Below are 14,990 nucleotides of genomic sequence, written 5' to 3'. Positions count from 1 at the left end.
TGAATTCCAGCCTCTGGTTATTCACTAAAATCATCCCCTAAAAATTCTCCTCTCCCACACCTGGTCTCAGCCCTACTGGCCTCTATGCTGTTCATCTAACACAGTGGTTTTCAAACTTCAATGTGTATCAGAATCATCTGGAGAGACTGTTAGAACATAGATTGCTGAACCACAACCCCAGAGTTTCAAGTTGATTAGCTTTGGAGTGGGGGCAAGAATTAATCTCTAACAAGTTCTTGGTACCACTGATCAGAAAACGGAGGTCTTTCCCATGACCCTTTCCTCATCGCCTGGAACATTCCCATATCAAATACCCTCAAAGCCTCACTTTTCATTTCCTTCCGTTTATGACTGAAGTATCTTCTTCTCAGTGGCATAACTCTAGATGTATGGAAGATAACAATCACATCTTCACGTCCCCAGAGAAAGGTGCAGTTAGATCCCCTTACAGTGGAGACCACAGTGGGTAAGCTCTTCCCATGAGCTGAGCTTCTATCAGCTTTGGAATTAAATAGGAACAGACAAATGCACATAAATAGACATTTGAGAAAAATGCCTAGAACAAATATGGACACCCTAACAAATAAAGCTAAAAAAGATTAAGATTACATTCACCTTTATTCAATTTTAATGGTAATATATAATCAAACTGAACAGCAAATTTCATTTGGAGCACATTCTCTTTTTAACCAGATTCCCTATAGCATGGCCTATTTCCAAATGGATTGGCATATTTCATCTATTATTTGAATTTAAATAAATGCTGGATAATGCTCAGGAATAGTGGTTTTGAAATATTTTCTTTGAGGTAAGTTAGTCAAAATTTCACTTTTCCTGGCAAAGTTATCAAGTTGCTTAAATGTTTGTATGCTTAACTGTATTTATCAGATCAAAGTTCATTTTCCAACAAATGAAACCAAAGCCACCTTTTAACTCCCATCCTCTAACTTGCTTCTCTCTCAAATGTGGTCACTTCTGTTTTTCAAGACCTCTTCTTTATTCTCCTCTCCTGCCAAAAAACCTCTTGGATTGAGTCCTACCTAGGCAGCCCACCAACTCTTATAAGATAATGCAAGTGGGGAAAGATGGGAGATGGAACACATGCACATAGTTTTGCTAATTCTCAAAGACTCAGACTACATAAAAGGTTTTTTCGCTTTTTCTTTCTAAAGATCAAAGCTAGAAGTGTACTTGACGTACATCCCAGCTGGATGCCAAATGGTCAAGTGTTGAAATCGACATTTGGCTGACACCAAATGTCTCCATTTTATAACAAACTACTGAGATATAAGAATATGAAATGCAATAAAAATTTAAATAATTTATAACTTCATTAATAGATTTGTTAAATAATTTTTTAGCCATGCAAGCTACTGGATTGATCCTATGGTTACTATATTTCATATTTGTAATACTATATAACTACTTTTTATTTACTTTTAATTTTTTTAATTATTATTATTTTTATTTTGAGACAAAGTGTTGCTCTGTTGCCTGGACTGGAGTATAGTGGCATCACCATAGCTCACTACCATCTCAAATTCGTTGGCTGAAGAAATCCTCCTGGCTCAGCCACCCAAGTAGTGGGACTATAGGTGCCCTCCACCATGTCTGGCTAATTTACCCATTTTTTGTAGAGACAGGGTTTCACTACATTGCTCAGGCCAATCTCAAACTATTGGGCTCAAGGGATCCCTCCCACCTCAGCCAACCAAAGTACTAGGATTCTAAATGTGAGCCACAGTGCCCAGCCTTAAGTTTTAAACAAGTCATTAGAGAGTCAAGATTGTTTTTGGCTAGATTTGCCAGTCTATATACTGTTGAAAATGATGGTATAACTAAATTATTAGGCTTTCTTTCTGATCATATAATAATTAGTAAAAGATTTGTCTCCAGGCTGGGCGCCTGTGGCTCAAGCAGCTAAGGCACCAGCCACATACACCTAAGGTGGCGGGTTTGAATCCCCAGCCCGGGCCCGGTACAAGATGGCTGCAACCAAAAAATGGCCAGGCGCTGTGGCGGGCACCTGTAGTCCCAGCTACTTGGGAGGATGAGGCAGGAGACTCACTTGAGCCCAGGAGTTGGAGGTTGCTGTGAGCGTGATGCCATGGCACTCTACCCAGGGGGATAGCTTGAGGCTCCGTCTCAAAAAAAAAAAAAAAAAAAAAAAAAGAAAAAGATTTGTCTCCAATTCCTAGCTTTGAAGATTTGGCTGATAATAATGATATAATTTTATTAAAATAATTTCATAAACTGAAGATGTAAGTGTTGTTTGATGATGATGCTTTCTAAATATTTCCAGATGAGTCTAAGATTGTTGCAATAACTTACATTTTTTATTTTATATTTTGAAGTGCACTTACTGCTTTACATAATTAATCACTTGAAAAAAATATATATATCCTTAAACCTTGGATCTAAAAGTGTGAAAATGGAGCAATGTAACTGGCTCTCAAGGTAACAAAAGAAGTTATAAATTTCCATCTGTGTGTCAGCTATTATTCTCTGTGCCAATTTCTGCATCTTCTCAAGAGCAGAATGATGGGATTTTTACATCAGCTATATGCAATAAAAACTTGTATGCTTCAAGACACATCCATTTGGCTATTTTAGAAGGCTCCAGTGAAAGAACTGCTTTCTCTGCAAACAACCACTGGTTATTGCTTAGTAAGTCCTGTTATGTTGATATTGTTACCTGCAGAATACGATATTAAGGCTCTTTTGTTTAAGCAACCTTTTCAATATATAATATAACTGCTCTTCTATCTTGTTTTATTATCTTATATATATCACAAGGCAGTTTTCAAAACCTCTTTTACATCATGTAACTTTCCTTAATCTAAAAGAAATTTTCACTCCTGGAATCTAGAATCAATAGTACTCTATATCCCAGCCTGAACAACATAGCAAAACTCTGTCTTTATAAAAACTAGAAAAGTTAGCCAGGCCTGGTGGCCTGCACCTGTAGCCACAGCTATTCAGGAGGTGGAGGCAAGAAGATCACTTGAGCCCAGGAGTTCAAGGTTGCAGTGAGCTATGATGACACCACTACTCTAGCCTAGGGAACAGAGTAAGACCTTGTCTCAGGAAAAAAAAAAATCGTTCTCTATATCTTGTTAAGAGAGGCTCCAGTTCTGAGATCCATGCCTTAGAGGGCTCCATTTTGGGCCTATGTTAGCTATGCCCTATCCCACAAAGTGAGATGTGTATGGGGTCCAAGGAGTGTGACTGCTGAAGCCTGTTCCTCATCCCCTTCTAGGCCATGCTCCAGACACCTGGGAACATAACGTTCCCTGCCCAAATGGCCTGGAGCCCAGTTCCAGGCCTGCTCTTCAAGTAGGTGTTCCTGGAGACGAACCATGCCAACATTAAATGTGGCCCAACCCCAGGAGTGCCGGGGGTGGCTTTTTGTTGAGGGTATGGACACAGCTTGGACATGGGGCCTGAGTCACGTGTTAGATCTCTCAGGGTGTGTACATGACGGCTAAGAGTGGGAGAGGAAGGGACAGGCTTCAGAGGGGCTGGCTGTCTCCATGGCACCACATTCCCAAACAGAACCCAAGAAATCCAAAAATTTGAAATTTCATCTTAACTTACAGATCTTCATAAGATATATTTGTCAAAGTAGAAAGAGAGCTATTTGTTAAAGTTTGTAAACTATATAATTTGGACATTTTATATGGGCCTCCATTTGCAGTCCTGCTCAAAGCCCAACTGTTAAGGTAGACCTATCTAAAACGCTTATAATCATTTGACATTACTGATTAAACACAACAAGAACTTGTAATGGTCTTTTCTCAGATTTTGACAGGGCTAACTCCCTTTTATTACTCAGGTTTCGGCTCATGAACCATCTAGAGAAGTATTCCCTGGCAACATAATGTAAAATAGCCCTCAAGAATCACCCTTTGTCACATTCCAGAGTTACCGATTTCCTTCACTGCCCTTACTGACATCTGAATTTGTATAAATTCCATCACAGCAGAGACCTTGCCTGACTTGTTATTCACTTATAGACTAATAGATTGTTATTTCATTCCATGGGTTATATCTGTATATAATCTCTAACTATCACTACTCATTGTGTGACTCAAATTGTCTCAGATCTGGCCAGGATGTATCCCTGTCCTTCTCATATCTCCATCTTTTTGTTTTATCTTGTTTTTCTGTTTTCAGCACTTTACTTTCGGTCATCACAAGATGTCCCAGGCTCACAGGTTTATCTTGTACTTTTCTGCTCCAGCCCACAGAGCTCTATTACCCTTAAGCCCTTTTCATAGCCAATAGCTACAATGACCACATGCTAGATTATAGACTAAAGTGAATTTGCCAAAGTTATTCTACTCTACCAAGTTTGGCTCTAAGTGATTAGCAGATACCCCCAGACACCATCTATAGCTCACTAAGTATCTACAGGGAAAAGCAACAGTATTATATCTATAAATAATATTTTTTAAATAATGAATATCAAACATTTTTAAATATTAAGTACCAAAAATATTGCATATTGGCACTCAGACCAAGGCCTCAGCAGATCAATCTTATAAGATAAATGAGGCAGCTATTAGGTTTGGCGTCATAGCTCACTGCAATCTCAGATTTAGGCTATGGACATCCTGCTGCCTCAGCCTCTGGAAGCTACTGGGATTACAGGCGCTCGCTGTGGCACCCAGCTAGGTTTTTCGTTTTTTTAGGAGTCAGGGTCTTACTCTTGCTCAGGCAAGTCTCAAACTCCTGAGCTCAGGCAATTCTCCCTCTTCAGCCTCCCACAGAACTGGGATTACAGGCATAAGCCACTGCACCCGGCTGCTGTTATTAGTTTTATAAACTCTGACACAGTTACCTTGTGCAGGTAAAGGGAATATCCTGGGATATAATTTGTCCCATTATGCATTAGACCTCTGTGTCCTCAGGAGAGTTATTCAACTGCCTAAGCCTCAGTTCCTCCTCTGTAAAATGGTATTCCTCTCACAGAGTTGCTGTAAGACACCCTTGAAGCAGTTAGCACAGTACCTGGCATATTGTGAGAGCTTACTAGTACCAGATATTTCATTATTGTCCCGTGCAGAGTAAGGATATATGACCTTTTATATACTACAAAAAGAAAGGACTTAGAAAGTTCCATAGGGCACATGAAGCCATGAAGTCTTTTCCCTTAATTAAGCAAACCAACAATGTTAATAAAACATTATTTAATGAATTCCCCTTCCAAGCGTTTACTTTCACTCAAAAAACCTTAGGAAATTCACCTGGGGGTGAGGAAATGGGGAGAGCGAGGGGAGAGTGTGTCCATCAACAGCACAGGTGGTCAGCTTCTTAATTACCTTTAGATACACAAAGGGTTTTTTCCTAGTTCACAGATGGGTTCGTTTGCTCTGGCTTCTTTTAAAAAAATAACTTTATTACTAAAGATATGGAAATTGATATTATTATGTGATGAGTTAGTTAAATTTTGGCTATCATGCAGAGGGCAGATGGCTTATCTGAGGCGAAGTGTGCCTCACTAGCTCTGTGGTTTTAACCATAACTTGGTTCCACAGTGGTAAGCCCCAAACAAATGTTATAATAAGAAAACAATGTCCTTTTGGGCTTCTTAAAATAACTCAGAGCCCTGCTAGTGGGAGCATTTTTAAAAATAGTTAATGTTTTTGAATGGTAATTTAGCAATATGTAGCTAATAACATATAGATTATTTTTTCTGAACAGTAATACAACCCTAGAACCGGCCCCAAAGAAATTAAGAAAAGAATGGGAAAATGTATACACTAGACTATTCATGGCAACTTTGTTTACAATAACAGAACATTAGAAAGACCTGGAATAAACTGCAATATGGTGATATAATAGCCGTGTAAAAGTACACAGCTGATAACGACATGGATCTACATTCACCAAAATGGAAAGGTGATTGTGATGTACTGTTAAATGGTAATCACAGACTATAAAAGAGAACATAATAGGACTCCAGTTGTTTTTTAGAATACACAATGTTTATTTACATTATGATGTGCCTAACCATGTATACTATGAATATGCAGGTATAGAACAGTATATATAAAATATTAATAGTGATTATGGCTAAGTGGAGAATTAGGACTAGTTTTAGATTTTTTTCTTTATACATGTTTATTTTTTATCAGTTTTTACAATAAGCATGTTATTATACTTATTTTTATAATCAAAGAAAGCTTAAATACCAGCCAACCAACCATCAAACCATAAAGAATCTTTTTTTTTTTTTTTTGAGATAGAATCTCACTATGTCACCCTCAGTAGAGTGCTGTGGCATCACAGTTCACAGTAATCTCAAACTCTTGGGCTAAAGTGATTTTCTGGCCTCAGCCTCCCAAGTAGCTGGGACTATAGGCACCCACCATAATGCCTAGCTATTTTTTTTTTAGAGATGAGATCTTGCTCTGGCTCAGGCTGGTCTCGAACCTGTGAGCTCAGGCAATCCACCCATCTCAGCCTCCTAGAGTGCTAGGATTACAGACTTGAGCCACCACAACTGGCCCTTAAAGAATCTTAGTATCTGACTTACCCCATGTTGTAAGCAGTGATTATAATTTCCAGAATGTCCCAGTATCAAAGAAAGCAAATATATTACCTTTCAGGATAAGAAGGTCTAATTTTTCAGATTTGACAACCCTGAGATCCTCAGTGTATGATGTCAACTATGACTCCTTAGCATAGCCTCTGAGATTTATAAATTTATTGGATATATAGAAAATAAAATGTATTTTCCTGGTACAGTGTCTCCTTAAAACAGAGAAACAGTCTAGGTAACATACACACTATAGGAAATAACTTACTGCAGTAGATAACCTAGACGCCAATGTCATTTCCAAGTTTCCTTTGAGACCGAGAAGTGCAGGAACTAAAATGAAAACTTCTGTAACTTTTTTGAACACCTCCCAGTGCTGTAGGGAAAAAAAAATAGAATTTTCTGACACTCTTTAAAAAACACTTTAGAACAAAGACATTCCTAAAAGATCCCAGCCTTTTTTCCAACTTTTCGTGTACATTTTTAACGACTGCTACAGCGCATTTAATCAGTGAGCACTTTTAACCCCAACCTCCTGAGCTTTGAAGCTCTGGCTTCTTTAGAAGATTCAGTTGCAGTTGGACTGCCACTGTATCCTATTCTGCATCCAGTTCTACACAACCCCAACACCCTTTAGGTTTTACTTTATCCCTTATGATGGTAAGAATTAGTCTAGATAGTGGTCAGGTGCAAACTCTAGAACCAGATAATCTAGATTTGAACCTTGCTTCTAACGATTAATACAACTTTAGCAGAACATTAGAAAGACCTTATCTGCTAGCCTTTCTAGTGTTCTAAACAAGCATTGTCCAAACAACCAACAAGGGATACTGGAGTAAACTGCAGTAGAGAAATATAACGAAAAGGCACACAGCCAATAACAGTAATGACACAGACCTATATTTACTGACATGGAAAGATAATCGTGATGTACGTTTAAATGGGAATCACAGATTATAAACGTGAACCTATAGAAAAATTAAAGTACTATTATTATCTAACTTCACAAATGAAGAAATAAAGATTCGGGGAGGTTCAGTTATTTCCCCAACATCAATAGATGGGACCTAATGTTGACCTCAGAGCTCTGATTAGTCCTGTGTTCTGATCCCCATTTTAGGGCATGAGCAGAGAGGCTGCAGAACACAGGATCATAAAAAGCAGTGATCTGTCATAACCTGGCTGTGTGATCCTGGATGAGTCACGTATCTTTCTGATCTCAGGTTCTTCATCCATGAAATGAAGACAGTACCCCCCTTGGCTACCCCTCAGAGAAATGCCATGAAAATGAAAATAACAGATAATAAAGCACTTCCTAAACTGAAAAGACTATACAGATACCTTAGTGACACAAAGTGCCTTTCACAAATGCTGTTAAAGGGTGACTGTCCCAGTAAGAGACTTTATGGACTGGACATTTTAATTTTATGCCAATAGGTATCAAGAATATGTGGCTTGTCACTAATACCAAGATGAGCGAGAAAAGCATCATCAGAAAAATGAAAGAAAAATTTAGTTTGTTCCCTAAGTTTCCCCAGGGGCTGTTCCAGATAGGGGTAGAACTGGGGCCTAAAGAAGAGTCCAGGGAATGTTTATCAGGTCAGCCTTCTGTAAAATCCTGGTTCAAAGGATTGTCAGGGGAAATCTCTCCAGGGTTCAAGCCAATTAAGGATGGGCCTAAAAAAGCACTGGTGGTCCAATAGCGCTCCAGATTTTTAGTCTTAAAAACTAAGAAGTAAACAATTTTGTCCATGTTTTATGATGGGCTGATTCTGGTGTGCTAGTGAAATATGTGTCCTTCCGAGATGGTACTGATGGTAACAATGCAAAACAGATGGTAATCAGAAACATTAATAATATCTATTCACTAACTGCTGTTATGTTCCTGGCACCATTTAGGCATAAAACTGTGGTCAGGGCGAAGAGCTCTGGACTCACATTGCCTGGGCTCAAATTTTGTATGATTTGGGCAAAATGATGCTTTACTTTCTTCATCTAAAATATGGACACAATTGTATCAATCTCACAAGATTCTGCCCAGGACCGTGTCTGCAGAGAATAGTGCATCAAGTGTTTATTAGTTATAACACCAAGATGCATTGTCAGTTAATCTCGCTGTCCGGTGGATATAAAACAGCAACAGTCCAGAGAGGGAATGCTGAGGCAGCTAGTGCCAAGAACAATACTTACAAATTTTACCCCGATACAGTATACCCTCTGAGGCTATGTAGGTTATTATGAAATGCTAAACTTCTCATGAACCTCCCCTAAAGTAAATCAACTCTTATCTTTTTTTTTTTTTTTTTTGAGACAAGGTCCCACTATGTCACCCTCGGTAGAGTGCTGTGGCGTCATAGTTCACAGCAATCTCAAACTCTTGGGCTCATGTTATTGTCTTGCCTCAGCCTTCCAAGTAGCCGGGACTATAGGCGCCCGCTACAACACCCAGCTATTTTTTGGTTGCAGTTGTCATTGTTGTTTAGCTGGCCCAGGTTGGGTTTAAACCAGCCAGCCTAGGTGTATGTGGCCAGAGCCCTACCTACTGAGCTACCATGGCTGCCTAATCAACTCTTATCTTATAGAATCTGGTTCTTTCCTCAGTAATGCAGAATTTGAGGTAAACACCAACCTGTCAAACATAATGTCAGATTGCTTCCATATATGCTAGACTCCAAACCTAAAAATCTATTTCATATTCACAAGGACAAACAAAATATTTTAAAAATAATAACCAAGCAAGTTGGACAACATATCTATGGAGTTGGAACTTAAAAATAACAGAAAATGGTTTTATCAATTTAATCAGTAAGAGAAGTTTCTGCAAAGAAAAAAAGAATACAACCCCCAAATCTTTGTATCTGGAGAAATTGTGTTGTTTTAAATTACTTCGAGAAAACAAGCCCATTAACTTTTAGACATATGACAAAACGACCAAGCTCACTCATAATTCCGTAAAAGCAAATTAAAAGGTGACACAATTTCATCTGTGAGATTAAAGATCAAAGATCCTTCTATCTAACTGCGTGTTTGGACCCAGGAACCAACCTCTGTTCCCACTCCTATCCCTGCCCACATCCCCTTACCAGCCTCTGATATCTATCCTTCGATTCTCTACGTAAGTGACATCAGCGTTTTTTAGCTCCCACCCATGAGTGAGAACACGCAATACTTGTCTTTCTGTGCCTTGGCTTCTTTTTTTTTTTTTTTTTTTTTTTTTTTTTGAGACAGAGCCTCAAGCTGTCCCCCTGGGTAGAGTGCCGTGGCATCACAGCTCACAGCAACCTCCAACTCCTGGGCTCAAGCGAGTCCCCTGCCTCCACCTCCCAAGTAGCTGGGACCACAGGCGCCCGCCACAACGCCCGGCTATTTTTTGGTTGCAGCCGTCATTGTTGTTTGGCGGGTCCGGGCTGGGGATTCGAACCCGCCACCTTAGGTGTACGTGGCTGGCGCCCTAGCCCGTTGAGCTATAGGCGCCGAGCCTGTGCCTTGGCTTCTTTCACTTAACATACTGCTGCAAATGACATGATGACCTTCTTTCTATGGCTGAACAGTATTCCATTTCCTTTATGGAAATCTCTGCAATAATTACGGGTTAATCTTTGGTGGCACATTTTACATTATAGTTATATATAGATGGCAGATTTTTAAATATCATTTAATAAAATCAAAAGGTGAAGGGAAGAAAGCAGACCAGTTAGGGACCTCAGGACCCAAGAAACAACAGTGGTGGGTTCCTTGGGGTTTTTTTCTTTTGCTTCCTATATTCCAGACTTGAAGTTGAAGAAGCTGGCAACTCGAAAATGCCAACAGGTACAGACTAGGAAAAAAAAAAGAAATAACAAAAAGCTGCTTTCTTTAGAAAAAAGCTGCTTTCTTACTCTCAGACAGTAGCTCTTCTACTCTAGCTAAACACTCAGAAAAAACTGGCCTCACCCATCTCCACGGTAGCAAAGTCCCCATGGGAAGCTTAGACATCCTCCTTGTGAGGCTATACAGAGGTGCCCCAAAACTTCAGCTAGAGGAGTCAGAGGCACAAGTAGGGTGCCCAGAATATCATCCTATCAGCTGAAAGATTAGGCAAAGAAGTCTTAGGCTTGACACCAAAAGCATGATCCGTAAAAGAAAGAAATGGATAAGTTGAACTTTATAACAGAAAAATTATTGCTCTGATGTTGTTAAAAAGATGAAAAAGACAAGCTAAAGAGTGGGGGGAAATATGTGCAGACCACCTATGTGACAAGGCCCTACTACAAAACGTAAAATGTTTCGAGTCCAAACTCAAAAGTAAAAAGCCCAATTAAGAAAATTGGCAAAAGACACCAAGAAGCAGTTCATTAAAAAACATTTATAGACGGCAGATAAACCCATGAAAAGGTGTTCAACATCATTAGCCGTTAGAGAAGTGCAAATGAAAAGCGCAATGAAATTTCACTATGTATCTATCAGAATGGTTAAAATAAAAAATGCTGACATTAAAAAAAAAATAGCGGGTGTTGTGGCAGGCGCCTGTAGTCCTAGCTACGCTGAGACAAGAGAATCGCCTAAGCCCAAGAGCTGGAGGTTGCTGTGAGCTGTGACGCCATAGCACTCTACCGAGAGTGATAAAGTGAGACTCTCTCTTAAAAAGAAAAATAATAGTGACAGTATCAGATGGGAGTAAAGCAAGTAGAGAAATGATATCGCTCACACATTGCTGGTGGGAGCTTAAAATGGTACAGCTACTCTGAAAACAGTTCTGCAGTTCTTAAACAGTAACAGAATGCCACATTTGGGCAATTCACTACTTTAGAAAGATAATTACATATCAGGTAGCTTTGTAGCCATAATACATTAAGCACTCCTATAAATCAATAAGTAGCATATACATTTTAAAAATGGATGAAATAAAAAATCCACAGAAAATGTCCAATGAATATATAAAAACATGCTAAACACTAGTTATAAAAATGTTAATTAAAACATCATAACATTTTCCTATCATTTGACAAAAATGATAAAGATCAAGAATATCCAGTGTATCGCACTCGGTGCCTATAGCTCAAGCGGCTAAGGTGCCAGCCACATACACCAGAGCTGGCGGGTTCAAATCCAGCCCAGGCCTGCCAAACAACAATGACAACTACAACTAAAAAATAGCTGGGTTTTGTGGCAGGCGCCTATAGTCCCAGCTACCTGCGAGGCTAAGGTAAGAGAATCACTTAAGCCCAGGAGTTTGAGGTTGCTGTAAGCTGTGATGCCACAGCACTCTACCCAGGGCAACAGCTTGAGGTTCTGTCTCCAAAAAAAAAAAAAAGGGTGGTGCCTGTGGCTCAGTGGGTAGGGTGCCAGCCCCATATACCAAGGGTGGCAGGTTCAAACCCAGCCTGGCCAAACTGCCACAAAAAAAATAACTAGGTGCTGTGGCGGGCACCTGTAGTCCCAGCTACTCGGGAGGCTAAGGCAAGAGAATGCTCTAAGCCCAGGAGTTGGAGGAGGGCGATAAAGTGAGACTCTGTCCCTAAAAAAAAAAAAATGAAGACTATCCAGTGTATCTAGTGTTGATAAGGTCATAAAAAATAAAAGTACTTCTATTTTGACAGTAAGGGCAAAAATTGATATAAACTTTTTGGTAGGCAAAAGAATATCTATAAAATTTTAAATACATATACATACTATAATACCCAACATTTTAGTTTTTAAATCTATTCTATGAAAATATTAGTATAAGTATATAAAGATATATGTATAAGAATATCTATTATAGCATAAGCATGGAAGAATAAGTAAATTTTGGTATGTAACTATAATGGAATTATCAAGCACGCATTTTTTTAGAGACAAAGTCTCACCCTGTTGCCCCAGGCTAGAGTGCTGGGGCATCATCCTAGCTCACTGCAACCTCAAATACCTGGGTTCAAGCAATCCTTGTGCCTCAGCCTCCCAAGTAGCCTCCGAAGTAGATGCCCACCACAAAACTTGCTTATTTTTAGAGATGGGGTCTCACTCTTACTCAGGCTGGTCTCGAACTCCTGAGCTCAGGAGATCTACCCGCCTTAGCCTCCCAATGTGGTAGGATTACAGGCGTGAGCCATCATGCCCAGCCTCAACCACTCACTTTAAAATGCAGAAAATCTCTGTGTACCAATTTGGAAAAATGTCTAAGATGTACTATTAAGCAATGAAAATAAGTTACAAAAAATATAGCTTTTTTTAAAAAAAAAAACCCTCTCACATGTGTATACATGTAAGTCTAGGAAAAAAAGTCTGCAATTATACACAACAACCTATAACAATGGTAATCTAGGAAGGGAACAGGTCTTTGGTTTGGAGATAAGAAATAAGAAAAACCCTTCACCTTTCATTTAATACTTTTTATTGTTTGAATTCATGGTAATGAATATATGTTCATTTTTATTTTAAAAATAAGTATTTAAATATAACATTTATTGGGTTTTTCTATTAACCAACCTATTTGGGGGTCTGTGGGGAAGTGTTACCTTACGGTCAGAATAATTATTCTTTTAGAACTTAAAAAGAAAAAGAAAACCCAGCAAGAAATAGCAGATTCTCTACTAGAGTCAGCATCTGTTCATTTAAACTAAATCTAAAGTTAAGCGTTTGAGATTAGTAACCCACGTAAAGCATTTTAAGCAGAAATGGCATCACAAAAAAGACAGCGGAGTTAAACAAAGATGAAAACCCACCTGTACTATATCCAAAACCATGCCAGCTGAAACGGTTCCAAAACCAGCCAGCAAAAATGGTACAAGTATTTGCAGTGCCATGATGCCACTGGATTCCTTTGGTAATTTCTGGTTTGTTTCCACAATGACATCTTCATCACCATCACTAGATACATCTTCATCTTGTAACATGGCAGTGGTTTCGGAAGTTTCCCTTCCATCACAGTAATTATAGTTAGCATAGTCATCGTACTTTTGGCTACAGCTTGATGATGCGTGCCCATTGTTGCCGTGAAAAGACTGCTCGGAGAAACTGTGATACTCTATGTGCTGCTCAGATCGATTACTGAAAGTCTGTGCTGCAGTTGATAATCCATCCTGCCAGATGCCATTGGATTTTTTGTGCCTGTCTTCCTGGTTTTTCTGATAAATTACTGGAACCATACTCAACAGCAAGTTTAAAAACTTATCAGATTGAACTGTATTTAAGTTGAAAGTCCAATCTATAAAACCTCTTCCACTACTCAGACCTCTGCTTGTTTTACTGGTAATAGATTTCCCTTTACTGTTAGTCATATTGTCATTGCAAAGGACCCTGTACTCCTCAGACCTCAAACTTCATGAACCATAGCAGATGAATCAGAACCACACAGGTGCTGGTTTAAATTAAGTTGTTGACTTCATGGCATAGAAAATATTTCCACCAGTAAAAGATGTTTAGAAATTCCACAGAGGGGTTGGATCTGGAAAAATAAAATTGAATAATTTGTAAAAATCAGATGAACTATCTTGACACCTAAATTCTCACAAAGGTACAAAATACACATGCTCTTAAACCAACCCTATGGTACTGATACCATACCCTATGGGCTGAAAATACATTGTTTTGTAACACACAACTGCTTTGTGTACACAAATAACATATGGCTCTCAATCTTGATTTATTGAGCATTTTCTATGCTCAAACTTAGTTAAAAGTGTTTCTTACCTTTGCATACTTTATGTAATCAATACCCATGTAAGGTCTTCAACTGCCTCTAACGTTCTACAGTGAACAAATTTATTAAGTAATGGTTTTTATTACTATAGAGAGAACTCAAAGTATGACAACAAACTGCCAGTGCACAACAAAAGATAAAGCACGTGGCTTTGTACTTATTTATTTATTTTAAGACAGTCTCACTATGTCGCCCTCAATAGAGTCCTATGATGTCACAGCTCACAACAACCTCAAACTCTTGGGCTTAAGCGATTCTCTTGCTTCAGCCTCCCAAGCAGCTGAGACTACAGGCACCGCCTTAATGCCTGGCTATTTTTGTTGATATTGTTGTTGTAGTTGTCGTTGTTGTAGTTGTCATTGTTGTTTAGCAGGCCTGAGCCAGGTTCAAACCTGCAAGCTTCGGTGTATGCGGCCAGCACCCTAACCACTGAGCATGGGTGCTGAGCCAATGGCTCTGTACTTTAAACATTAAATAATAAACCACATTACTTAATTTGCAACTTAATATAATATACATTTTATTACTAAAATATGAAGAGACAATGATGTTTACTGCAAAAATACTTGGTGTAGGTATCCTGAATACTCCCCAGCTCATTTATTTCACATAAAAAATGAGGTTGGAGTCCTATTTGTGGTTCCAACACATAAAAAAATTCATAATAAAAAAAATAAAGGATTTATAATAACTGATTTAGGAATATAATTCTTTTGTTATCTAGGAAATAACCAAACTAAAAAGAGATTACAGATAATTCACTTCATCTTCCATTTTGCAAGCCAA

The 14,990-nt window shown here is 38.8% G+C and overlaps 1 protein-coding gene across 3 annotated transcripts in view; it reads right to left on the bottom strand.

The window, feature by feature from the left end:
• The window catches only part of SLC41A2 (solute carrier family 41 member 2), a 118,435-nt gene that overhangs the window by 77,144 nt on the left and 26,301 nt on the right, over positions 1-14,990 (bottom strand). For all 3 annotated transcript variants that reach the window (XM_023509275.1, XM_023509276.1, XM_003783288.3), the window contains exons 2-3: positions 13,228-13,949; positions 6,813-6,920 (exon numbers count right to left, since the gene is read on the bottom strand). In XM_023509275.1, the coding sequence (XP_023365043.1) occupies positions 6,813-6,920; positions 13,228-13,782 (663 nt within the window). In that variant the 5' untranslated portion in view covers positions 13,783-13,949. The remainder of the gene's footprint in view (positions 1-6,812; positions 6,921-13,227; positions 13,950-14,990) is intronic.

Source organism: Otolemur garnettii, unplaced genomic scaffold (assembly GCF_000181295.1).
Source record: "Otolemur garnettii isolate 467f Iridium unplaced genomic scaffold, OtoGar3 scaffold00007, whole genome shotgun sequence".
In the NCBI taxonomy this organism is placed as follows: Eukaryota; Metazoa; Chordata; class Mammalia; order Primates; family Galagidae; genus Otolemur; species Otolemur garnettii.
The sequence above is the reverse complement of the archived record's forward strand: the minus strand, read 5'-3'. Positions and strand labels throughout refer to the sequence as shown.